Source organism: Cucumis sativus, chromosome 4, assembly GCF_000004075.3.
Source record: "Cucumis sativus cultivar 9930 chromosome 4, Cucumber_9930_V3, whole genome shotgun sequence".
Taxonomy (NCBI): domain Eukaryota; kingdom Viridiplantae; phylum Streptophyta; class Magnoliopsida; order Cucurbitales; family Cucurbitaceae; genus Cucumis; species Cucumis sativus.
The window spans coordinates 21,877,200-21,904,793 of record NC_026658.2 but is presented as its reverse complement, the minus strand read 5'-3'; the positions used below and the strand labels follow the sequence as shown (position 1 = coordinate 21,904,793).

Sequence of the window (27,594 nt, the reverse complement as noted above, 5' to 3'; positions counted from 1 at the left end):
AATATTTCTTTCTACTTTGAAATAACATTTGCATCTATTTTGGTTTTCAAAGAACAGATATCAAATGATTAAATCAACAAATGTGCAAAAAAAGAATTCTTGAAAACGAAAGCACATACTTTCTTTTTCCTTTACCCAATACCAATCTAAAGGAATGATTCAACAAAAACTGAAAGTAACTGTTTAAATAATAAACTAAGTTTTTTAAGTATAGCAATTCACAACCCCAAGATCAAAAAAAGCATAGCCAGAAAACTACAAAAGTTCATTTATTTTTTACCAAAAAAATTCATCAATTTGGATGTGGGTATAGACCAAAATCAGATTTTATTAATTCAGAATGGAAAAACGTTTGTGAGAAAGAAAGAGGAGAGAGAAAAACGGCTCATTCTTCTCAAAATCCTTACTACCTACGCATCTGTTACTGAGGTTGCAGCAGAAAGGGGGAAAAAAAGTGGAGCAAAACAGTTGAAATTTCATTCTGGAAGTGGGAATTTCGGTCATTACCAATTTCTTCCAAAAGGGTAAGATTTTCTTTCAAGTGGGGTTGTTGACATCTCAACTTCTTGGCTGTAAAACATTCCATTCTCTGAATTTGAAGCTCTCATGAATCTGTAAATGGAAGCAAAGCTTTTGGGTTTGCCTTTCTTTTTCATCTTCCTAACTTCCCTCTTTACCTTTTTCTTTCTCTTGATTAAGAAGCTTTTGTTTATGGTTGATGCTTACTTTGCTCGTTTATGTTTGTTTTTCTTCTCTCTCTTGTTTTAGCAAGTTATCATTTCGCTTTTATTATGCTATTTAGTACTGTCTTGCTTTTCTCTTGAATTTATCATTCCACCATTCCCTTCACGTTCGTTGGAATATCATCATAATTGCACTTGCTTTACTCATTTGTTGTGTTTTCCTTCACACATGTCTCCGTAGATTCTGGAACTTCTGCTTATAATTCAAAGGGGTTATATTTTATGTGGGAGATTTTTGTCTCAACCTTTATCACCTTGGTGTAGGATTTTCATATTTGTTAAACGTCTTAACCATGTGAGAGCTCTGCAAAATAGTTTCAGTTTCAGTTGATTTTGGAACTTGGCTCTGCCCCATAGGGGTTTCTGGTCTCACACTGTGCTTTTTGGCGTTTGAAGGTCGACATGGAGAGTGATAATGGAGATATGAAGACCAGGATGGAAGACTATGAAGTTATTGAGCAGATTGGGAGGGGGGCATTTGGATCGGCTTTTCTTGTGTATCACAAGACTGAGAAGAAGAAGTAAGAAATATTTTTGAACTTCTGTTATTTCAGCAACTGCTTCTAAGTCCTTCAAATGAAAACCCTGATGTTCACACTTCCTTGTAATTATTGTGAGAAATGCTGATGCTTAGCTGTGTATTAAGTTGAGAGATCATGGTTAGTTTTCTGTTCTTCTCAGTTGCTAATGGAACCCTAATCTTCATAACTAAAATGGCCCATTCAAGATTTATACTTTTTTTTTTCTGAGTGTAGAAGTGAAACAATTTTTTGGTCTTGTGGCATCACAAAATTGTTCGGCTTATTTTAGTGCTTCTCTCAATATTTACGTTCTTCCTAAATAGATATGTACTCAAGAAAATGATCATGGTTAGTTTTCTATTGTTCTCTGTTGCTAATGGAACCCCAATCGTCATAACTAAAATGGCCCATTCAAGATTTATACCTTTTTTTCTGAGTGTAGAAATGAAAAAGATTTTTGCTCTTTTGGCATCACACAATTGTTCGGCTTATTTTAGTGCTTCTCTCAATATTACCTTCTTTCTGAATAGATATGTACTCAAGAAAATTCGCTTGGCAAAGCAAACAGAGAAGTTCAAGCGCACTGCCCACCAAGAGGTTAAGTTTATTTAGAACCTATATCAACTATTTAACTGTTTGAAATACTGCTCATTATTCTCAAGATCTGATTTAATTGACTCTGTTCTGTCTTTACAATTTGTCAACTACAAATGAATTGCTAGTTAACAGGGGGTAAATAAATAGCTATTAACTTAGGAAATGTTTAATGTCTGCCTCACGTTCAACGATAATGCTTAATGATACAAAACAGATCACATAGAAATTGGAGAAAATATAAAGAATTTTATGTTGGCAAATGTGGGAAGGGTAAATTATGGAAGATTGAGTGTTTTCTTGATTCTATGATACGACTCCATATGTTCTTTATTATGAAATGAATTGAGCCATTGTGTACTTCTTCAGTACTTTTTACTTCTCTAGAACAGTCTAACCAGGTGACTTGAAAGTTTTGTGGAAAATTAGTGACTTCTTTATTTTTTCCTGAATTTAGTAGATAATGGGTTTTCAAAAGGAATTTGCTTTAAAATAAAATGCATTCAAAGTTTGTAGACATGGCAAACTCTTAAATCCTCAATTCAACCAAAAGCTTAAGCGGGTGGTTGAAGGCAAATTTCATTATATATCACAACACTCCCCCTCACTTGTGGGCTTGAAATATTTGAAACGCCCAACAAGTGAAAATCAATTTTAATTGGGGAGGAAACAACAATTAGGACCTTTTGGACCACCTGCATTGGTACCAGCTCATATTACCAATTCAACCAAAAGCTTAAACTAATGGTTGAAGGCAAAATTAATTATATATAACTAACACAAACTATCTCACTAATCTTGATTTACAACTAAGAAGATACCTTAGTTTGGTACAATGGTTAAAGGGGCAAGTTGAACACCTAGACGCTGAGGTCATTTTTCTAACTATGGTGCTCTGGATGCCATATGTTGTTGGGTTAAGGGGTTCTCCTAAATGATAAGTCAAGTGTGCTTAGGCGGGTTCAGACGCCCAAAAAAATGGACATTTTGTTTTCATCCTCAGTGTGAACTTGGCATGTTTTCTCTTCAAAATTTAACTTAACGTAGTTGATGAGTAAATATCCTTGATATTCACAGTATGTTTCGTTACTGATGTGACCTTGTCAATTACAGATGAATTTGATTGCAAAACTAAATAACCCATATATTGTGGACTACAAAGATTCATGGGTGGATAAGGTAAATTTTGTTCTTTCCCCTCCTATTCAGATCTGGATTGAATCTGTTTCTTTTACAATAAGAACTCTTGCTTTTAGAATTTGGAAGTAGAGGTTGGTTTTTGTTTTCTCAGTTCTTATGTGGATTTTTCTTTTTTGAGCCTACCTTGTGTTGTGTATAATCTTGATCCTTCATGCTGAAAGATTGTAGTTTAAGATGTTTTAGATTGTTGGGTCAATATTGCTTTGGATAAGACACAATTTCATTGATGAATGGAATATTAAATGAGTTCTGTTAAAAAGAGATTATTTAATACAAAAGTTGAATCAATACTGTTAAAAAGGATTATTTAATACAAAAGGGGTGATTGTGACTACTTTCTTTCTTTGGAAGGAAATGAATTGTTTATTTCTGAGTGACTCAAAGAGGAAAGTGGACTCTCAATTTGAGAGGGTGTTCGCAATCGACTATAAATATATGGTCTATAGATCATAGCTAAAGCTATGGTGATTCTTTGTATTCTCATTTTCACTCACGTTTCATATTTTGGGCATTCTGTTTTGTAGGGTGATTGTATATGCATTGTAACTGGCTACTGTGAAGGAGGAGACATGTAAGTGTCTAAGTGATAGGTATTTAATACCATTTAGAGTTTTCTTTATTTACAACCTTTACAGAGTAGTTTATTTTTTGGTTCAGGTCATGATTAAATTTTAGATTGAATGAATAATCTGCAACCTTTTTAACAATGTTTATTGATTCCCCAGCTCTAAAGAAACAGAACTAATTGAAGAATACATGTTGTCTTGAATTAATAAGAGAACAAACGTTAGGTGGTCCACTGCTAGTCATGCGTTCAATTTATTTTGCTTTCTCAGGATCCTTCATTTCTAATTTCTAAATGTCCTCCACTACCATCCTCTTTCTTCCTTCTCTGATGTGTATATCTGACCAGGTTAAAAATCTGACTGAAAACCCCTTCCATTGATATAAATAAAAAAGGATTTGGCTAAAAAATTCTCCCTCACCTTCTTTCCTTCCCTCATTTTAGTCTCTCCCTTCGAGATTTCATCTTCTATTAATGTCATTGACAGCATGAATCTAAGTGATGAAGATTAGGTATCCGAAGAAGAGATTGGTGAATGATAATAAAAGATCCTTCCAGGTGGCAAAGATTAAAAAAACAAAGCATGAAATTCTTTGGTGACAAAAAGTCAACATTAGTCTTATTTCGCGACATATTATTGTAGAAATATATGAGTCGATATGAGTGTTTTCTGCTGTAGAGAAAGAGAGAAAGGGATGAAAAGAAAAATCAAAACTAATGGTACGCCTCGTTTTCTTTTGTTGAACAGGTCTGAACTGATCAAAAAGGCCAGAGGAACATATTTTCCGGAGGAAGTAAGTCGATTTCAGTGTTAATTATTCTTTTCCTACCAAACCTATGTCTGATTGCCATTTCGTTCTCTCAGAAACTTTGCAAGTGGTTGGCACAGTTGTTGCTAGCTGTGGACTATCTGCACTCCAATCGAGTACTACATAGAGATCTTAAGGTATTTAATTAGTATTAAGTATTAACCTACACAATATTGCAATTAAAAACTCATTAATGATACTGATCTGTTTTTCATTTTCAAATTTTCTTCAATTACAGTGTTCCAACATTTTCCTTACAAAGGGCAATGATATCCGGCTTGGTATGATGTCTTCCAATTTAACTTGGATGGGATTTCTTTTCCTAGTCATTTCTTCTAGAAAAGTGCTAATATCTAGGATGTCTGTACAGGGGACTTCGGACTTGCAAAACTGCTGAATACAGAAGACCTTGCTTCATCGGTAAGATGCAATCATTGTCTGTGGTAATTTTGTTATAGCAAGCTTTTGAATCAACAAATTTATATTTTATTGTAATAAAACCTGGTAAGGTCAAGGCCATGGAATGCTTAACTTCTGCCACATAAACTATGATCCGGAGGTTTTAAAATGGTTGTTTATTTACTTTTGAATTCATGTCAGTAACTTCTTCATTAGGTTTTATTCCACGCAATTTCTTATATGTTGCCAATATTCATGGTATTGTGCTTTCTTTCCTTGAGAATGTCGAGCATTGAGAACACATGGTTGAGGTTCCCTTCCCTCTGTTTCTCCCTTGGCACATTCACACCACTGGATCAATTGATCCCACCAAGCCCACAATTTTGGCCACATAACTACAAACTGCCAAAAAAAAATTCCTTGAAAATTTTGCATTGTGCCATCATAGATGTCGTGTCGGGATAAAATAGTAGTGAGTAGCTCAATATTGTTGGGAGAGATCTGGATCACTTAAATGTCTAAACTATAATTCTTTCACCTATCTATTAATGGGTATATTTTAGGTAAGGTTCTATCAATGAATACTGGTAGAATTAGTGGGCTTTGGTCCAAGGAAAGATTTACCCTAATTTTCTTTCCTTTTTTATCATAAGCTTGTTGTCTATTTATTTTCCCCCTCGTATTTTTTTGTTAATATGAGGAAATAATAAGAAAGTCAGATCATGGTTTTTCTCTCGATACTCGGATTTTCATGTAACTCAGTGTCTATTTTCTTTTACTGCTTCTAATATGGTATTAGAGCTAGGTAAAGATGAAACCTTAGACATCAACCTTGATGAAACCCAAATTGTTCACAAGACAGTCACCGGGATCAATGTCGCTGCTGCTGCCGCTATGGAAAAATTACTCCAATAACTTCAGACGCCGCCGATGAGCAATTCTGTCTCACCCTCGGAGCCATCTGTGCCGCCGAGTGGAAGAAACCAGCTGCGTGCGCCCAGCCTGTCCACCCACGCACCGCCACTGCCTATTCCGAATGTCCATGCACCGCCATCCAACCTTTTCTCCGTTCAGCCGACCTACTCCCACTTAATCTCTCAAGTCTACCCATAGCACCCTTTTGATCGGTCACACATCCACACGTCGCTGCTGTCCTCGTTTCACACGCTGCCCTCTTTTCACGTGCCGTCACATTCTGATCCTTTACAGCAGCCTCACATCCATGGGAGCCAAGGAGCCATCGGCAATTCTTATGTTCTCATTCTCAACACACGGAATGTAGGGCCCGAAGTATTCAGAGGAATTGGTTAAATGTACTGTGGCACGAGTCCAGGATCCAAGGATTCTTACCATCAATACTAATGAGACTAAAGGACTGAGGTATACCTAACTGGACAATAGCTCCAAGTGGTTGGACTAACATTTTCACTCACATAGGAAGTGGATAAAGTAGGGAACGAGGTTACCGACTTTTCAGAATACATCGGTACAGGAGTGTTGGATGTCGTCTTTAGGGTATCCTCAAATGCTGCTATCTGTTGTTGACGCTCTTTCAGTTGTTGTTGAGTTATTCCCTAGCTTGCACGTTAGGGTTGGAATATGCCGAAGATTCACCAACCTCAAATGTTGAGTGAATTTGAGGATTCTTAATATCGAGATAATAAATAAGGTTAGTGGGTGGCAAGGCATACAGAAGATTTGACGACAGAACCAATGGTGACCGACCGAAATTAGGTGGCAGAACATGAATTGGGGTGTGGGGAGCAATATAGGCCGCGAATGAAGAAGGGGGTTGCTCAGATGGGATGGTCGGAACTATCTGAGGAAGATGGATCGGAGCGTGTAGCATCGGTAGTGGCGCGTGGAGGCACGTGAGGGTTTTGGCGACGTGGACGATGGCAGAATTGACGGGTCTACATTTTCCGGCATTGTCTGAAGGCGGTGGAACCATTAGTCAATGGCAGCACAGATCCAAGCATCGAGGCGGCGGCGAGCGGCATTAAAACTGGTGGTTGTCTCCTCTGTTTGATTTCCATCACTAATTTTGTTGTTTAGGGTTTGTTCAATGTCCCGCTCTGATACCATATTGAAAGTAGAGACAAAGAACACACAAATTTACGTGGAAACCTGAGTGCCGGGAGAAAAACCACGATATTTTTCTTCTTATTATTTTCTGATAAATTTTACAATAGCTACAATGAGGGAGAATAAATAGAATACACAAGGGAATAAAAAAGGAAAAGATTTAGGAATTAGGGTAAATATTTCCATAATCTTTCCATAAATACCCTAAGGGCCAAACCCACTAATTCTAACACATACAATCCAATTCAACATGATAAAACTAAACATGTGGAGATTGATTGACACTTTATTAAAGAAAGACTAGACAATGGTAGTATATGCATTCCTTACATCCCCTCTAGTCAATAGATTGTCGATGTTTTCACTATGAGACTTCAGATACAGCTTTGATTCATGTGTGAGCAAGTTGGGCTTTATTGATATTTATGTCCCAACTTGAGCGTGAATGTGTAGAGAATCTACTGAATAAACACTAAAATACCCACACAATGGCAAAACAGAGGTGGCACTCTGATACACTTTATTTATATATATATGCCACAATGATGATTACAGTAGTCATGATATGTAAAATAACAAGGAAAACATAAAGAACACACCCAACCTCTCTTAAGAATGCCGAATACCTTACCAAGCCGCAGCAGTCATTCTTAACAAAAAAGATAATAATAGACCTAGCTACCCAATCCCGAAAAGACCTATTTATACCTCCTTCTCTCATTCATGCTCGTGGGCCCCGCCTGCACGATCTTTTTCCATCATTCCCTCATCATTAGGTGCTTGTACATTGACCATTTTGCCCCTTCTTTTATATGTGTGGACAATTGGGGGCCTTACAGAATGTTAGAATTAGTGAACTTTGGCTTAAGGAAAGATTTACCCTAACTTTCTTTCCTTTTTTTATCATAAGCTTGTTGTCTATTTATTTTTCACTTGTATCTTTTGTTAATATGAGAAAATAATAAGAAAGTCGGATCATAGTTGTTCTCTTATTACTCAGGTTTCCATGTAACTCGGTGCCTATTATCTTTTACTGCTTTCAATAAATACAACTGTATTGCCAAGTGGGAAAAAGTTAGACAACTGAATCAAATTTGCGGAATGGTACCCAAGGACAAAAAAGTTTAGAAGATACTTTCTAGAGTGAGGAGTTCAGCTATGTTGGAGGTCTGAATCAATTCTTGAATAAGGAAGTATCAGGGAAAATAGTTATCTATACCCTTCCATAGGGAAACCCACAAAAAAGAAACTGTTGGTGCATGTAAATCGCGAGGGAGGAGTTGGGGAATTCAATGGGACGACTAAGGAGAAGGAAGTGAGTTGAAATGATTGCAAAGAGTGTGGAGAATGGAGACAGAACTCCATCTATTTTTGGAGCCCAAACTTCACAAGGCCCAACCCATTTCTTTAGTTTTTTTCCTAACCCATAAGGCTTCCTCTTTATTGGTAAATTTAGATGTGAATTTTCAAAAGGAAAGAATTTAATCGGTAAACTTAAGGTGTGTACTAATAATCGAAGAAACGGATGGCAGTGGACACTGTTATACAGAAGTAATTTGAAGAATTTGCAGTTGGCCGAGAGCCTTTGCCACTGAAGAAGAAAACGTGCTAATGCTTTGTGGAGATTTTACTTCAGCATTTTAGAGTGGCAATGAGCAAAAATACACTGTGTATTTTTCTTGTTGGGTTAAGGGTTTATCTTATCATTTATTCCAAGTTACGAGTTGTGGTACTGGATTCAAATAGTTCGTGTTGGACTATTTGAGGAGAGATTTGTAGTGTGGATTTAAGTTTTTTTTACAGTCTCCTACAGAAGATTGGACATAGTCTTGAGTTTGAGATAAACCAGTATATTTTTTGGTGTCATTCTCTTTCGCTATCCATTTTATTTGTATTTTATGATTTACTTATTTGACTCTAACTTGTAAAATCGGAGTTTGAGATATAATTTAGTTTATTCCGCATTTATTTATATCTCATATAAATTCCCAACAAGTGGTATTAGAGCTATTTGATTCAAGAGTCATGGGATCAATGGAGCCAAAAGAAAAGTCGAAGGTATCATAAAATTTGACGGAAAATTTTGCATATTGGAGAAACCAAAAGGATTGTTGGATGAAAATTGGGAGAACCTGACTGAAGAGACAATTGCTCTCATTAGGTTGTGTCTATTAATGAGTGTTCTCAGTCTTGTAGCCAGGGAGACAACTGCAGTGAAGTTGATGAAAAAGATTACAAACAGGTATGAGAAATTGTGTAAACTCATGTTAGGATCCCAACCTCCCAGGTGGCGGCAGTTGGGCATAGAGATTCCACACTGCACACATGTCGGCTCACTACCAGGAGCTGAAGTTGGGTAACAAGCATTTTATCATACTCTTCATGCCAACTGGTCTTCCCCCTTCACGAAAACATGTTCACTCCTTCAACCTGTGAACCATGAACACACTCAAGTAAGAAGAAAAAGATTATCGTCTAGTGGGAGAAATGTTGTTGGTTTAAAGCCTCAAACGATCTGACCAAGCAGAAGTCCTCTTTCAACTCAGATGCCCTTAGTGCAAACAGAAAAAAGATGGAAATTAGAGTTTCTATACGTCTATTGAGTGTTGCACATGGATATTATTCTAAGGTCATCCCTACATTTTTGTGGTGTACATTTATCTGTTTCTTATCAAAAGAAAAAGGATTTCGATTCAAATTGCAATACAAACTCAGTTTGGATAAGAAGGTTATTGATCTATCATATATTTTCTGCAGAAGTTACTTTGACATCAATTTTGGTGTTGTAGTAAGATTTAATGCAACGATATTGCACATTAGAGGATTTATATCTGGTAATGTTCAACTTAAATCACCGATTAACCCAAAAACTTTAGCTGATGGGTGAAGGCAAAATTAATATCATTATCATCTAACAGTTATAGATGAAAGTTGTTGGTTTGATGTAAGTAGTGGCATCCATAGTCTCCATTTTTCATAGAAGATGACTGATTGAAGTATCTATGTAACACTGAAAGACTCTCCCCTGATTCCAACACTTCTAAAAGAGTACCATGTAGGTTATTGGATACACATGTAGGGAACTGAAAACCTGGCAAAGGAACGCAGAAAGGGGTCGATGACTTTGTACACTTCAATGTAAAGTCTACCAATAATATCAGTACAGGAATACTTCAAGCCCTCCCTATTCTCGATTTATCTTGAGATGATATTGCAGTGACTTCTGTTAATTACTAATTTGCCTTAGTCACCTTAAATATCCTTGTACTGCTAACTTAGTTGCATGGTTGTTTGTCTAGGATATTGTATACTTGCATATGCTCCTTCATCTTTTGTTTTAGACAATGATATTATCTTTATTTGCATGTTTTGGTGGAAATTGTTTAAATTGCTAGGGATGGTTACTGAATTAAAGAGAATCATGGGCATCTCACCATTTCAACGATCAGTTAAACTTGCTGAATTGTTGCCTCAAAACTTCGTAGTGTTGTTTCACATTTGGAAAACCAAAAACTGGAGAGGTGGTATAAATTCTGGTGCAGCACCTCCACTATGTTTTAGCTACCTCATTTCAGCTATTTTATGACCACTATTATCTCCTTCAGGAAAAACATCTAACCCTATTTTAGCAATTGATGAGCTTCCACAGGAGCGGGATGCTGTCCGCATGATTTGAAATTTCAGATGATTCCGACGAAGAGGGAATTAAAATATCAAGTGATCAACAATATGGTTTTCCTTAAATTATAACCATATCAACAGCGACCTGTGCCTGAAAGGTAGAAGGCAGAACTTGTCCTCATTTATTGAGACCTTTCCATGCATTGGAACGAAGCAATTGCCTTAGGGGAGGGTAATGTTAGGTCAGCAATTATCAAACACTCTTCTTGATTCCTATCACAGTGGTGTTGACCATCCTGTTTTTCATGCTTCTCAAAATGGACACTGCTTCATTGCATTCACCAAGGGTATCATAACTTTCGTTTCATCCCAAGGACTAGGTGTATTTTGAGGACAGAGGTGTTGATGTTAGGCCTCCGATTATGAAAGTTTATGGGAAGAAAAAGATTAAGGGTAAGAAAGCATAGAGAGGACCAGCCAAGTTTGGGTGCGTTTTGGGCTATCACCGTGCAGTGGGATCAAATGGTTGTTAGGGTATTTATAGGGTTTTGGGATGAGTGCGTGATAGGAAGGTGTTTGGGATCTTGAGTCCTTAGAGGAGGGAACAGCTCTCTCGAATTAGCCAGTAGAGTTTTGTGTTTTGTGTCTTCTTTCTTTCTCTCATTCTCATCTTGCATTCTTTTGTGATTTTGTGGCTGGAATCTGTTAATTCTTGTGACTAATGATTGATAATACTAACCTGAGAGTAGTTGATTCTTAGTTAGTGTCAATAACTAACTAAGAGGTCATGAGTTCAATTCATGGGGGCCACCTATCTAGGAATTAATTTCCTACAACTTTTCTTTGACACCCAAATATTGTAGGGTTAGGCGGGTTGTGCCGTAAGATTAGACGAGGTGGGCATAAGCTGATCCAAACACTCACATATATCAAAGAAAAAAAAATACTTGTGCAATTTGTGTTGTTTGTGTGAGTTGACAGTTTGCAGGGGAAGATACCTTTCAGTTGATAGGAGACAATTACTTGATCTATTTTACATATACTTGGAAGAAAGTTTTAGCTATTAATAAACAGGTTTTGTGTGAATTTTGTGGGTCTCTTGTGGGAGGAAAAAATAGCCAGCAGGTGGTTTTATTTAACTCCCCTCCACCTGGATTGAAATTTCATTGTCGTAAAACCTCGCTAACTCTCGAAGCCATTTGTGGGAGCAAGTTTATCATAAAAGCAAGGGGTGGGATCTCTAATCCTCAGTTACCTAAAGGGAAGGGGAAAAAATCCTTACCTCCCTCTCTCCTATTTTCTCTATTTATAGCCGCACAAGATTAACTACTATGATTAACATATCCCTAATGGTGATAAATATAATTTTCGGACTCTAATAACCTGATAGAACACTGATGTAGTGTTTCTATTATATTGATAATTCAAACACAACTTACTATTAAACCACCAATTCATCCAAAAGTGGAATCAGTTTTACCTCACTTTTGGGTTTGAAATATTTGAAAGGCCCAACAAGTGAAAATTGATTTTAATTGGGGAGAAAACATCTTGGACCACCTGCTCTGATACCATATTAAATCACCAATTCATCCAAAAGCTTAAGCTGGTGGTTGAAGACAACTTTAATTATCTATCATCAACACTTACAATATTAAACAAATCGTGAACCTCAGAGAATGAGTCACGTTACAATTCACAGTCAACAAGCAAAGTAAACCTCCTAATCCAAAATACCAAAACCAACACACAAAACAAAATACTAAAAACCAAACTAGAACACAGAACACCAGTCTTCTGCTTCCCCTGTCTTTCAAGGAGTATTGTAGACCTCTTTTACTTCAAAACTGCCTCCTTTCTCCATTCCCCTTCTCATCGATTTAACTCCCTCTTCTCAGTAACTGTCTTCCAAGTAACTGTCACCCCTTCTTTCCTCTCTTAACTTCTTCTAATTTTTAATTAACTGTTGGTACCTCACGTTATTTATTTTTCTTTCTTCTATTATAAGTAAATAACAGTGGTGGTCTAACATAACCCAACTCACTCATAACTAATAAATCTTTCCCTATAGTCTCACAGGATCATAGAGTTTAGCCTGTTATGTAATTGTTACTGAATAATAATTTTATTGTACTTACTCAAAACTAGTAGATTGTGTATGCTAATATATGTTCTGTAGGTTGTTGGCACTCCTAATTATATGTGCCCCGAGCTCCTTGCAGATATACCTTATGGCTACAAGTCTGACATATGGTCACTGGGTAAGATTTTGTTGAGGCACAATTCTTGGTTTATAAGCATGTCATCGGATAGTAACAAACTTGGTTTTTCCAGGTTGCTGTATGTTTGAAATTTCTGCACATCAACCTGCGTTTAGGGCTCCGGTAAGTTCAACCTCAGCCTCTTATGTTTTGTCGTTTTTGCTGGATACTGGATTGATTTATGCGTAATGCTTCAGGACATGGCTAGTCTTATCAATAAAATCAACAGATCCTCCATTTCTCCTCTACCAATTGTCTATTCCTCTACATTGTAAGCTATTGTTCCAAACTGCATCACCAATTTCATATTGATTGTTCAGCTAAAAACAGCATATGTTTGCTAGTATTAGACAGACTGTTGGTTTCCACTTGCAGGAAACAGATCATCAAGAGCATGCTGAGGAAGAATCCCGAACATAGACCGACGGTGAGTGATGTGATCTGGACTCTTTCAATGGCCACTTTGGACATTAAAACCCCTTCTAATCTACAGCTTGATTTATATAATTAGGCTGCTGAATTATTGAGGCATCCACATATGCAACCGTACGTCCTTCAATGCCGCAATGCCTCAGCAAATATACTACCAATATATCCCTTACCTATCAATTCTAAGGACAAAACACCACGGAAATCACCATCTAACAAATTGAATGGTGGGCACGAGATCCGAGCCAAACCGAGCATAGCTTTCAACCTGCTGGAAAATATTGATCTGGTGGGGGGAAGTGGTGACATACATAATAGCAACTCGTCAACTGATGAAAATATGTCATTAACGGCTATTTCAGAAGACATACTTGAGACAAAGATGGTGGATCCTACATCCTTCCCCGATGAAATATCCACATCAGATGCTGTTGATAGTGGGACTGATGGGCTAACGAGCTCTTTGTCTCCGACATTGACTTCCAATGGTGATAAACAGAATGGAGGAATTGCTGTCGAGTGTACAGAACCACCTGCTATAAAGATCTCCCCAGAAAATAGTCCAAATTATTTGCAGAGAGAACCTGATGCGGAAAACTTCCAACAGTTACGAGAGTTCGACATTAAAACTGTGAACCTGCACGAACCAAAAATAAGTTGCAGCAAACAGACTTCTAATGTAACTGTAACTGGAATGAAGCCTGAGGAAACTAGTGAAAGGAAAGTGGAATTATTGATGTCCTCTGTAGGCATTGCTGAAAAATCATCATCTGATGATAAATGCTTACTGAACTCTGCTGATCAATTGAATGTTGAACTGAGAAGTTCTGTCAATCAGGAGAGCTTCAAAGAGCATCCAGAAGCTGGTTGTAGCAGTTGTTTAACATCTGAGAAAGCAACTACCGGAATGGAACTCGTGTCATCTGAGAAAGAAAGTGTACGGACAGATTGCTTGCCATCAGAGAAAGGTTCACACACAGATTGTACATTGTCCGAAATTACAAGCAATATTCTTTCACGTAAAGATGAAATTCATGTTAACTCAGATGGTACTAGTTGTGCGACACAGATGATCACAAATGAAAATATTCATCAGCACCACAGGGCTGGGAGTGATGTATCAGAAATAAGTACACAAACAGCATCAGGTGGTGGTGATGATACGAAAAGTACAGAATCAGAATATCCAAGCCAGCGAAGAGCCGATGCTCTCGAGTCCCTACTGGAGCTATGTGCACGGTTACTTAAGCAAGACAAACTCGAGGAGCTTGCTGGTGTGCTGAGTCCATTCGGAGAAGAAGCCGTATCTTCGAGAGAGACAGCAATCTGGTTGACAAAAAGCCTCATGTCGTCGCAGAAATCTAACGACGGATCTTCTTAGTATTCTAACATGTCCAAAAAGAAAGAAAAAGCAGAGAAGTTCCCAATTATTTATGCATCTTTTGTACAATAAACTTAATTGCATTACATATATATTTTTTTCAAATGTATAATATTTCCATTGTGTGTGCGTTTGATTAACAATTTGAAGGATGCGAGCGTTTCATGTTTGTTGGAAATTTGACTTTAACATTGCTTTAAATGGAAGAGAAACTTATACTTTTGCATTGTAAAATTTATATTTGCACATTATGTATTTAGTGAGAGTTTGAATATACCATATTGACAAAGCTTCGATGCTTTCATTTCATTCAAAGTGGTTTTTGGTTGCTTACAAACTCAAATGGAAAGGGATTAATTTATTACACCATGTATAAAAAAAAAAAAAAAAAAAAAAAAAGGAAAAATCAAACCAAAACTGAACAATAGAGAGAAAAAAATGAAAAAAAAAAAAAAAAAAACAACCCCATCAAGAGATGGAAAATGAAAAAAAATCAACCCACATTGATTTACTTTCCCCCTTCCTCAACACTGCTAAACTCAGTTACTGAAGGCAGTAAGCAATGAGAGAGGCAGCAGATGCACCTAGCAACGTCCCGACGACTGGCAAAGTAGCGGAAGCAGCGCTAGATGGGCCGGGTGCTGGGGACGCTGCTTCATCAGAGGCCAAAACCATGCTCAGGGAGGCGGCAACAGTGATGAAAGCGGCGCAGGCAAAGTTCTTCATTTCCATGATGAAAGTATGAGGGGAGAAAGAGTTTTAGAGAAAGACCTGCTTGAAAACAAGAGGGAAAGTTCCCTTTTTTAGTTTTTTTTTTAAAATTTTATTTAACTTTTTTTGGTTTTTTTGGGGTTTTTTTTTTTTTAAATTTTATTCTTTTATTCTTTTGTTGGTAAGTAGTAATGAAATGCAGGTCTCAAGAAAAAGAGGAGGGTGAGAAGAGATTTATAGGGTAGATTTTTGGTCTATTTTTGGATGTAAACACCATTTTGAGAACTAAATGAGTGGTTGGGCGTAGTGTGAGGATTGTTTGTTTTATTTTAACTATATTTAATTTTGTTGGAAAATTTGTGGTTTACTAATTTTAAATTTATTTTTTTATTTTTATTTTATTGTCATTGTTTTTCTTTTAGAAAAAGGATTAACAAATGGTTAAGAATAAACATCCTCCTTTCTCTTCCATTAAAAAAAAAAGCCCACACCTTTCTATCTCAATTTAGTATGCTATGTCCTAGTTTATGATTGCTATCTGATTTCTATTATGGTTTTTGTTTTTTGTTTTTTTATGTAATTGTCATACATAATAGCTAGTAGTTTCTCATTTCTATTTTGATTGCTATCATGATTTGATTAGATATTTAAGTTACCATAATGGATATCAAAGGCATGATGTGACCATTATAGTTTGCGGCTTTGTTGAGGTCAAGGAGAGATTAGAAGAACATGCAAATTTGCTCCTGTTTCAACAATTCGATTTTAAAAACACAAAATCTATACATTTTTTTACATATTTATACTCACGTACCCTTTATACATATGGCGACATAGAGAACTTCGGCACAATTTTTTAAAAAAAAAATCCATACTTTTTTTTACGTATTTCTGCCGAAACAAGATTTATACAACATAAGTTTTAAAAACAAAAACCCCATACATTTTAATTTTTTACATATTTATGTCGACACAAGATTTATACATATGGCGATGAAGAAAACATCGGCATAGGTTTTAAAAACGAAATACCAAAAAAAAAAAAATTATGATAATAGGGCCTATGTCACTACATCTTCTAAATTACAAAAGTAGCAAATTTAAAAGTGGATAGCCCTATTATAGTCCTCGTAACCCTCTAATAATCGTTTAATAGCCGTCTGATATCATTACTTGTCATATTTGTCATATTCGTAATATGCAAAAAAGAGGTGCTATGAACTGTCTTTTTCTAATTTTTGTTGTTTATCTAATGTCATTTCTCTACATTTTTTTAAATCATGAAAGCGTACCTCACTAGTGACAGGGGATCGTTTTGCTTTTGCTATTGCTATTGTTTAATATTTATGGGTGATGGTATCTAATTATGTATGTAATATTGTTTTAATTAAAAATAGATTGAAAAAAATATATGTAGTTTAAAAAGAGTTATAAAACTTTGGAAAAAGAAAACATAAGCGAGAAAATTTCCCTAGCAGGGACTTGATTCTGGTGGAATCTCCCCATGGAAATTCTTGGGGGCACGAGGACAAGGACAAGGACGAGAATAAAGAGTGACATCTCCAATTTCGTTCCACCACGTGAATATCTATATGTTAAAATTTAATGTGCACATTAAAAGTATATGTTAGAAGATAAATTTTATATATATATATATGAAATTATATGTATTAAATTAAATATTGGATTTAATTTAATTTTATATATATATCATGAGCATAACAAGACATGTTTTTTTTTGTAAGAGGAGTTCCAAATTTTTTTAAAAAAATATTGAAAATTAGAAATTTTTTATTTATAACTTGATTAGGTAATAATTAAATTAAATTAGAAAAAATAAATTTAATAAAAAAGATTAAAGATAAGATATTTAAATATATAGAAAGAAAAAAAGAAAAAAATAATAAATTAATTTAATAAAGAAAGATATTTAGAATTTGACAATATACATATATTATATTACACGTGGGTATGTATATATAAATAATGAGAAAAAGTGAAATGTATGAGACCCACATATATATAAATAATGAGAAAATTAAAAAATATGGAATCCAGTGTAGTATATACATAAAAATAAAGAAAAAATAGAAGATGTGGGATTTATTGGTACACGACTTCATCTCAACTCAACTCACATATTTTTTAAAATAGTTTTCCACTCAACCAATTATTTTTAGATATGTTTCAAATTTTACAATCCTCAAATTTGTCATCTTCTTTCGTCTTCTTCATCCTTCTCGTTCTCTATTCCTCTTCTTCTAAAAAAAAGCTCCTTCAACGTTTTTCTCATTTTTCTCTCTCAATCCAACCGTGTTTTGTATACGTTCGTCTTCGAACATCCTTTCATTTTTGTCCCTAAATCTCATCGTTACAGTCACGGCCTTCACCCTTTTGTTGTCTGATTCTTAGATCTTTGAAAACCTAACCATTTCGTTGATGGCTGCGTTTCGATGATTGCTCCGAAGTGGCTTATCCTTCCAATTTTCTGGTGTCTTTGAATGTTTGCATTTCACGTGTTTCCTCCAAAACATATTGCCTTCCTCTCTCTCATTCGTTGCATGACTTTTCTGTAATGACGCGACTCCAACTTCCCCTTGCCGCTCAAATGTCCCCTTGCCACTTTAACATCTACCTTGCCAGTTTTTATTTGGATCGAAAGGGCCTTCAATGTACAAAATCTACATCGATTTAGCCCTTAATGAACATTTGATACACATGAGTCCGATAGGGGCAACTGTAGAGCACGACAAGGTGGTCGGTACTTTCTCAAGTTTGTACAAGTCTCATATAAGCCGATGATGAAGTCCCCTTTTTGAATACTTTTTTATGCTCTATTATTTGATTATTTGCTAATTTTCTGTGTTCTTATGTAATACATATTTTTTTCATTACAAATTTCATGCTCTCTTGGCCCGTGAATTCACCTCTATTCGCAATATTATGTGAATATTTTTTTTTCTCCAATTTGTTGTCTGAATTATTGTGGTGTTAGCAACGGTAACGTGGGTACATTCTTTGACCAATTTATTGTCTAATTTTCTATGTCCTTATGTAAAACACCATGTTCGCAATATTATGTGAATCCTCTATTTGCAATAATTGCTCTCTGTTAATTTAATGGGTACACTTTCTGTTAATTCATGACAAATTGGTTTACTATATGGCATTGTTTGACAACATCTTTTTGTAATATCAAATTATAGTATTCTCGGCCTTTGACCCCTACTGGATTGTTTTCCATACCTAGGCTGCACTAATTGGATGTACCACCTTTGACTGTCATTTCCCCTTTCATATGTGTTGTTCGATTTGATGCCCACTTCATGTTTTATGGGATTTTGTTGGTTCTTTATTGATGAAAATCTGGTTGTGCATCATTAATTTCTATCTTCTCTGCATTATAAATTGTTGCTCCTCTCCCATTGAATTACATCCTCAATTGTTCTTGATTTCTGCACCGGTTCACTTGGTTGGTATGACCGCCATTATTCTTTTTCACCATTCTTAGTTTGCTTGTTGTCCTTTGTTGCTCTATATACATTCATTTTTAGAAGAATATTGATCACCATTTTTTCCTTTTCTTTATTGCTTTGGTGATGTTGATCCTCAAAACATTTTTTCCTACTTCATGTTAGAAAGGCTTTGGCTCTTTCACTATATTTGCTACTGACTCCATTCAATGCAATTTGACATTTTTGCCTTCTTATGGAAATTTTATATTTTCAAATGCTTTTATGTTTTTCTATAATATTTGTCATTGCTTCTTCTGACATCCATACTTAGGAAATAATGGTGTATTTCTCCATATTGTGTGTGCCACGTTTAATTACATACTTTATCTTGTACATGAATATAAAAATGAAGTTTAACTACGATAGCGAACTTAGTTCCTCTGAGGCTTCCCCATTCCCCTGCTTTACCTTTTTGTATGAGTCTTATGTTCATCATTTGGTTTTCTATTAAATTTTGTTTTCCTTTCTATTTATGCATTTATGTGGTACAACCACTAAAAGAGTCAGGACTATTTTTGGTGCATACAAATGTTGCGAAAAAACTTTGTGCGTCCGCTAAAGTATTCCTGACGTCAGATACGACGTCAACGTGGACGTTGGGGAAACTTCATCGGGGCAACTTTCACCGACGCACAAGAGGTGGACGTCAAGGAAATTTTCACCGACGCAGTGAGGTTAGGTCGGAATACAAGTATCCCCGACGTCCATTGGCAACGACAGGGAAAGACGATATCTCCGACATATAGGATTTTTTTTATTTTAATTATTTTTTTTTGTTATCGTGAGGTATTATTTTCGGTTGTGCTTAGCAAGACAATAATTTTTTTTAATTAAATTATGAAAATTATGAAAATTAAAATATTTCAATTTATAATAAAACAATATATACGAAAGATGTTCAATACAAAAAATTACATATAATATAAAACAATTACATTAAAATTAAATAAAAAACTACTTCTATCTACTATTACTAGTCACAGATGCCAAATAAAAAATGTCAAACCTACAAATGTCATAAAAGTATAGTTAGAATAACGACACATGCAAAATTAAACAAATTAGATGTTGAAAAGTATGTGCCCCTAGTGTTCACGACCTTCTCTATACCCAACTCATCTTCTCGATCATCTTCTTCATCTCCTTCATTTGTCGTGCATAGTTTGCTATTTGTCGGTCTTGCTCCTCCTCCCTCTATCGTTGTGCTTCAATCATACGATTAGTGTTTTCAAGGTTGGTCTTTAGTTCGCTATCTGTCATGTGTGCTTGGTGGTCATAAATATTAAAGGAAGAAGCAGAAGCAAAACTCTTCCTGAACTTGGGTTTGGGGCCCTAACCAAGACCTTTTGAGTAGCACGGTCGTCTACCCAAAATAGTCTTACATATCTCATCCTCATAGAGTGGTTGAGAACCCTTTGGGACTGGAGTTCCAGCATTTCATTCTACACAATAGAAGTTTGTAAGTTGGGAGATGATCAAACTTAAAATAGAATTAAGAGTATAATAAAAAAAAAATCATAAACTTACAAAAGCACCATCGGTTGCTGGTGAAACGAACTCACCCGTCCTACTAATGTGCATTTCTTAAAATAACTCGACACGGTCCATCAGACAATTGCGTTTTTTAGTGAGCTTGATCTGTCTTTGAAGGAACGACTTCGTGTCACTCTTGTGGTTGTAAGGCTGCTTTGCTCTAGCAGCCTTACACATATTTGATTGCTCCGACATTTAAACAATAATGATATAAAATCTTATACTTGTTAAAAAATTAAATGAAAAATGTTAATTGATTTTAAGGTAGACTATATAAATCACCTGAAACTGTCGAGTGATGTAATGGTCCCAAAGAAAGTACCAATCTTGGACATGATTGACCAATCTCAGCAGCGTGTTTGCCCGTGCTTCTTTAGATCATTAAAATTCTTAAAATATTGGTGGTTAACTCCGTTGAAGTCCTTCCACACGGTCAGGATTTGATGCTCAACAAATCAATTGCTTGATCTTTGAGATCGAACATAAAAAGATGCTACAAAAGAAATAGGTTTCAGATTAGCCTTCTACATATGTAGGTAATTGAAAAGTATATAAATGTTTACGAATTTGTAGACTTACCACTAGGCCACCCTTAACGACCTTGATGCACTCTCATGGTACATCAGCCCACTTTAGGGCCTAGATCATAAACGTGTCTTGGTCAACACACCAATCGTGTAGTTGAAATGAGGGGCGTGTGGAGAGATAGGACTGTCCCCTCTTGGAGGGATTGAAATGGGGATTCTCCCATTTTGTTATACATACCTCTCCACATCAATGTTTTGAGAATGTTGTCATCTCCTCATAGTGAGAGTGGAAGATGGTTGAGAGGGATCTACTGAAAAACACAAATTATTAGATCTAGTAACCATAACTACAAGTGTTTAGTATAACGAGACTAACCTGAAGTGTCACCCACCGAGGATGAACCTCCCATGTTATCTAACGCATCTCAGTTGAGGAAATAGTTTGTCTCATGAGTACCGCTCGAAAATGATATAGTTCCTGCAGACATAAAAACCAACAAACGTTAGATAAATGTGAGTATCACAAACTAATTGTATAGAAAAATGACTAATGTGTATATGTGAAGAAGACATTGTTATTCATCGTCGCTTGACCCGCTTTGATATGATGATGATTGTTCGTCATCATTATTGTCTATGAAGTTGTCCGTGACATGGCGCACATTTGGTCTTTCCACCACTGTAGGATCAACTTCAGTTCATCGTAGAGTGTTATCCTCAACGACGTGTTCATCCACACGATGTTCAACGATAATTTTCAATACATTAAGTTTGTCATTCTCGATATCTTTCACTTCTGGCACGTCTCATACACGATTATTCTGCTCCACTTGAATAAATTTTCAATTGGTACCGTTTTTAGGGTCCTTTAGGTGTACTTGATGTGCTGGGGTTGCGAGAATCACCGGTTCCTTTACGAACAAAAAATCGGACATATTTATTGATTTGTATCCTAGTTCCTCGTGTGTCCTATGGTAGTGGAGGCAGTGCCGACAATAATTTCTATGGTGTTTTGGATGAAGTGTTGCACATTCAATATCCATTTGGATGACGTGCTTGGTTATTCAAGTTTTATTTAAATCATATTTAATGAATATCTCTTCAATATCTTATAGTTTTAAATTAATTTTTATTAAATTTAATTAAATAAAATTAAACTAAACTATTAATTAACAGCTAAAATAAATATCTAATATTTAACTTAAATTAAATTTGAATCATATTCAAATATAAATTCATCTCCTAACCAATAATTCTAATATAAATCCAATTCATAATAAACTAATATTTGAACTCATTCAAATATTTTATCTCTCATAAATTAATTTTGAATCATATCCAAAATTAAATTTATATACTAAAGTTTGATTAAAATATAAACTTTATTATAATCTATCACCATATATATACTAATTATTTCCAAAATAAATTTGAACATTTCACATTACAACCAATATAAATAAATCTCATTACCCTTTAAGAGTATCAAGTTTATCAAACTTTATTATATAAATTTAATTTTGGATATGATTCAAAATTAATTGATGAGAGATAAAATATTTGAATGAGTTTAAATATTAATTTAATGTGAATTAGATTCATATTAAAATTATTGAGAGAAGCTTATATTTGAATATGATTCAAATTTAATTTAAGTTAAATATAAGATATTTAATTTGACTATGAATTAATTGAAGATTTAATTTATATTTTAGTTTTATTTAATTAAATTTGGTTTAACTAAATTAATATAAATCTATAAGATTTTGTAGAGATATTCATATATATTTATAAGAAATAGGATTTGAGTGAAATATTAATTAAATATATATTTAATTAATTATATTCTATAAGATAATAGAGAGATCTTCATTTAAATAAGATTTAAATGAATTATTAATTAAATATGATTAATTAATTATTAGCTAATTGAATAATGTTTAACAAATTAGTAGAATTTAAATATCTATTAATTTAATATTTTTTTAAAATAATAGAATCCCACGAGTATCTCCAACTTCGTTTCCAATTCTAAGAAGGAAAGAGAATTATAAATATCCAGAAGAAAACAGTTTTCTTCAATGAATTTATTAAGAAAAAAAATCTAATGTTTTTGCTCTCTACAGAAAGAAAAGAGTTTATGTCAAATATCTCTAAACTTTTTTCCATCCCAATTGGTTTCCACAAATCAATCACATCCTAGAAAATAGAAAAGTCTCTAATGAATGGTGCCCTCAATTCGGTGGTTTGTAAATTCAGAGACGTAAACAAAAGTAAGTTCTGTGTATCTTTCAAATTAAAAGCATGTTTAGTTTTTATGTAGAATTTTGATTCTAAATTTTGCCAATGTACTGGTATTTTGGGATTTCCAAATTAATTTGAGAAATGGTTCTTTAAAATCTTCCACTGACATAGGACTTTTATCCCTTCAACAGGGAGGCCATGTGCATCGCCAGACGTGGGCAATGGGGCCGCAAGGTTAGCGGGCAGCCATGCACGTGCATAGTGTCACAATCGTAGCGTTTCAACCTCGGAACGAACGATTGTGCGACACTTGTTTTAACTTGATGAACAAGTCAGCCGATCAATGTTCGAAAGTCGCGGACAAAGTCGACGTATGATGTAACATTCCTTTGCGTTCTTGAGAAAATTGTTTATAAAACACGAGAAAGAAAGAAATACATTGAAATCGATGTTACAATATGCATTGAAGATTGTTAGCTACAAGGAAAAATGTTTGCTTTCAAAGAGTACGACAATACTTAGGCGGATATTCAACTAGTATGCCTCCCTTATAGTACATTTTAAACATTTTCAGCTCTGGTAGGCTTGCATATGAAAATGCCGAAACGTCACACCCAAACATTATGACTTAAAATGGAAAGCAACTACCTAAACTAGATATAAGACATATAGATAAGATAAATTGGAGGTATTCGGAGCATACGGCCATAGTCAAACATGCGTTGGACAAGTATGACCATGAAAAACTCTTCCACTTAAACAGTTGACGTCCTCGTCGACTGACAAAGCTGGAAGCCTTCGATCTTCTACTTGCACGATTCACGGTCTTTGGTACGACCTCCACTTGTTTCTTCCACAAGGAGGTTTTTCCAATTCGCAATGAACTTGTGTATCCCCCTCGTGGGTCTTCTATTTTCCCTCACTTCCTTAGCAAGGAATTCTTCGGCTTCTGCTAGTCCCTCATGTCTTCTCACGAGGTGGTGATCTTTGTGTTTTCAAAACTGAGTCTGTTCAGGTCATCGTTTGACAAGTACCTGGTCTCCCACACAAAAATCTAAGGGGCGATGTTTCTTATCTGCCCATCTTTTCTACTGCTTCGAGGCTTCCTCTCAATCGGTCCAGACGATGTCTAATTTCTGCTTCCACTTCTTGGTACTGTTGCGAGCCTGAGGACTCTTATCAACATAGGGGGATCAACAGGGTGCAGCGACATAGGATGTCCACCACAAATAATTTCGAGCTGGCTTCTATCAGTTGAAGAACTCATCATAGCATTATCACAAAATCGGGTTAGCTTCCACAACTGAATCCCATTCTTTTGTTCCGCTTGACTGGTCTCAGCCAAACACACACCTTCTTAAGTGACAGAGTTTTTCTACAAGGATTCCCTTGGCGCGTCTCGCATTAGACCATCAACTTGACATGCCTGTATACGAGTCAACATGCACAAAATCACATGATTATTTCTCTGATTAAGAGCATCAGTTGTCTGGTTACTCGTTTCTTTCTTATGTTTCAATCCAAAATCACGTTCAAGCAGGTCTCTATGCCTCTTTGCTTGACTCGAAGTCCATTTCAACTAAGTATTAAAGTGGTTGGTCACAATGTTGTTCGTCTCTCTTACATAAGTAGATCCCTGGAAATGTTGTCTTCCATCCCTCAGACTGTGTACCATGGAAAGTGTTTCCTCTTCAAACATCGTATAATTCCTTTATGTGGTACTCGGTTTCTGACTCTTAGATGCGATGGATTGTCCATTCTGCACGAGGACATCACCCAATGTATAATTAAATGCATCGGCATAAGCTTCCATAGGTTGGGTCACACCCACAGCCCCAAGAGTTGGCCCTTTCCTCAAGGCTCATTTCAAAACACAGTTGTCGACACACAACCATCCATACTCTTCTTCCTATAAAAAGACTTAGGCATCGTACGAAGCTTTTATAGGTTTAATGAATCCTGCACTCAACAATCCCTTCGATTACATCCGAAGTTCAGTTAACTCTAGCGGCGCCACACGACAAACATTTTTCATAGGCGATTCTGACATGGGCAATATCGAGCATCCCATCACAATATTTCTCTACGACACACCTTGTGTCTTTTTGAACTATTTCCCCTGGCTACCGGTAGGCCTAAGCAGGATGTCCCTGAACAATGTTTCATCTCGAACACGACTTTCTCTCAGTTGCATGGTCGAGATCATTCTCAATCCTTTGGGCTGACGAAGTTTCGTCTGCACAACGGTGGGGATAGACCCAGTAATCATTAGACATGTGGCTGAAGGCATTAGGATCACTTGATGTTCAATGAGGAATTCCATTTCGAGTACTACATCAAAGTCATCCATACCTACAACCATGAAGTCTACAAGACCGCTCCATCCTTCCAACTGTATCTCCGCTTGCTTCACTAATCCGACGACGGGTAAAGCTATAGAATTCATGACCTTCATTTTTTCTGTATCCCACTTCCAATGAAGGTTCAGTCATCTGACTTCTGCCACCATTATGAAATTGTGGGTTGCACTAGAGTCAACCATAGTGCTCTTTGCATGCTCTTGGTTGACTCAAATGTCAACATATATTAGACCCCCTTTCCTTCGTCTACTTGTCTCCTCCACTTTCTTCTGAAGAGACGATAAGAATCTCATGGCCCCCACTCTAGGATTCTCAACTTCCTCCACTTGACCAACTTCCCTTTCTGATTTACTCAATTTGTCATCTAACTCTAGAGTCAAAGAGTTCTGAAAGTTATTGAAGGCCGATCCATTTGGGTATTCCTTAGCCTGATGTGACCCCTTACATATGTAGCAACTAAGAGGACAATTTGGGGTGTTTGGATTATAGCGTCCTCACCAGTTATTTCCAGCTCTGGGTTTGGGAAGGCCTGCGATCTTTATCAGGACACTTGTCTTCACCGACAACTTTGGGACAATTGGTGTGCTACTTCTGTTTCTTCCAGGTGAACAACTTTGGTGACGTCTTGTATCTTGAAGGTCACTAGACATATCAAACACACGTTCGGCTGTTGCATAGGCGGACGTGAGGTCCTGAACCCTCTGTTCATATAGCTTAGTCTTTGCCCACGACTTCAGAGCCCTTCGACAAAACAAAATATTTTGTCTTTTTCTGTCATGTCACATATGTCTAACATTAGCCTCGCAAATTGTTTCAAATACTCCCGAATGGTGCCAGTGTGTTTTAGTTCACACAATTTTTACCGAGCCAAAATGTCAACATTCTAAAAAAAAAAACTACGAATGAAGTTTCTTCTTCAAATTATCCCAGGTATTTATCGTGCAACATCCTTCCTGAATATCAACATACCGAGACCTCCATCATAACTTCACATCTTCCGACAGTTGCATGGTTGCCAATGTCACTTTGGCTTCTTCTGTAATGGTGTTTGTGGCCTTGAAGTATTGTTTGATATCAAAGATGAAAAATTTCTAGCACCTTTGCATCTCTCGCCCTGCAGAAGGGCTTGAGTTCAGGGATTTTTATCTTGCTAACTGAAATTGCTCCTCCAGTTGGAGCTTGGTTTGCTATAGCTCACATTGTAAGGTTCACCTTTGTGTTCACCTCTGCGATTTCATTCCTATTGATATCGAGGGTGGCTCGAAAATCCTCTATCATGTCGTTTATCATTTCCAACATGTTCTTGTGGGAGTTATCTAGCTCAATAACTCCTTCTATCTGTACAACAAAGCCTGATGAATTGTCCCTACACTCATAGGTAACCGCTTCCACTTTTCACAACTCGTGACTCTACAGCGTCAACTCTAGTCAACAAATCTTGTATGGGTAATCCGTCGAGACGACCGAACATCGCATTAATAGCATCGACTTTCTTGGAAACTTCCTCAAGCCACTTTTTAAGAAATCGGATGAAATTAGAACTTCCACCAGGTGGAGCATCTACTCTTCGATCCCCACCAATCATTCATCATGGGTCTTACCCGTCCGTTTCGTAGTTGACATATTTTTGTCTCAACTGTCACTCAACCAATTTGGTTTTGATATCACTTGTCACAATCGTAACATTTCAACCTCGGAACAGACGATTGTGCGACATTTGTTCTAACTCGATAAACAAGTCAGCCAATCAAAATCTGAAAGTTGCGGACAAAGTCGACGTAGGATGTAATCTTCCTTTGCGTTTTTTAGAAAATTGTTTATAAAACGCGAGAAAGAAAGAAATACATTGAAATCGATGTTACAATATGCATTGAGACTGTCAGTTGCAAGGAAAAAAGTTTGCTTGCAAAGAGTACGACAATGCTTGGGCGGGGATTCAACTGGTATGCCTCCCCTATAGTACATTTGAAACATTTTCAGCTCTGGTAGACTTGCATATTAAAATGCTTAAACGTCACACCCAAGCTTTAAGGACTTAAAATGGAAGCAACTACCTAAATTAGATATAAGACATCAAGATAAGATAAATTGGGGGT

General features: G+C 36.1%; 1 protein-coding gene across 3 annotated transcripts; it reads left to right on the top strand.

The window, feature by feature from the left end:
* The first annotated feature begins 266 nt into the window (after window positions 1-266).
* Window positions 267-14,923, top strand: LOC101222412 (serine/threonine-protein kinase Nek6). 3 transcript variants are annotated; one of them, XM_011655637.2, is made up of 14 exons: window positions 267-524; window positions 1,140-1,264; window positions 1,795-1,861; window positions 2,972-3,037; window positions 3,583-3,629; window positions 4,372-4,417; window positions 4,489-4,569; window positions 4,671-4,713; window positions 4,803-4,852; window positions 12,717-12,798; window positions 12,872-12,921; window positions 12,996-13,069; window positions 13,174-13,225; window positions 13,310-14,923. In XM_011655637.2, the coding sequence occupies exons 2-14, from the start codon at window positions 1,146-1,148 to the stop codon at window positions 14,606-14,608; spliced, it is 2,076 nt and encodes a 691-aa protein (XP_011653939.1). In that variant the 5' UTR covers window positions 267-524; window positions 1,140-1,145; the 3' UTR covers window positions 14,609-14,923. The 3 variants fall into 3 exon arrangements, with proteins under 3 accessions (XP_011653939.1, XP_011653941.1, XP_011653940.1); XM_011655639.2 differs by having other exon boundaries at window positions 508-637; XM_011655638.2 differs by lacking the exon at window positions 267-524 and adding an exon at window positions 768-1,038.
* Window positions 14,924-27,594: the final 12,671 nt, after the last annotated feature.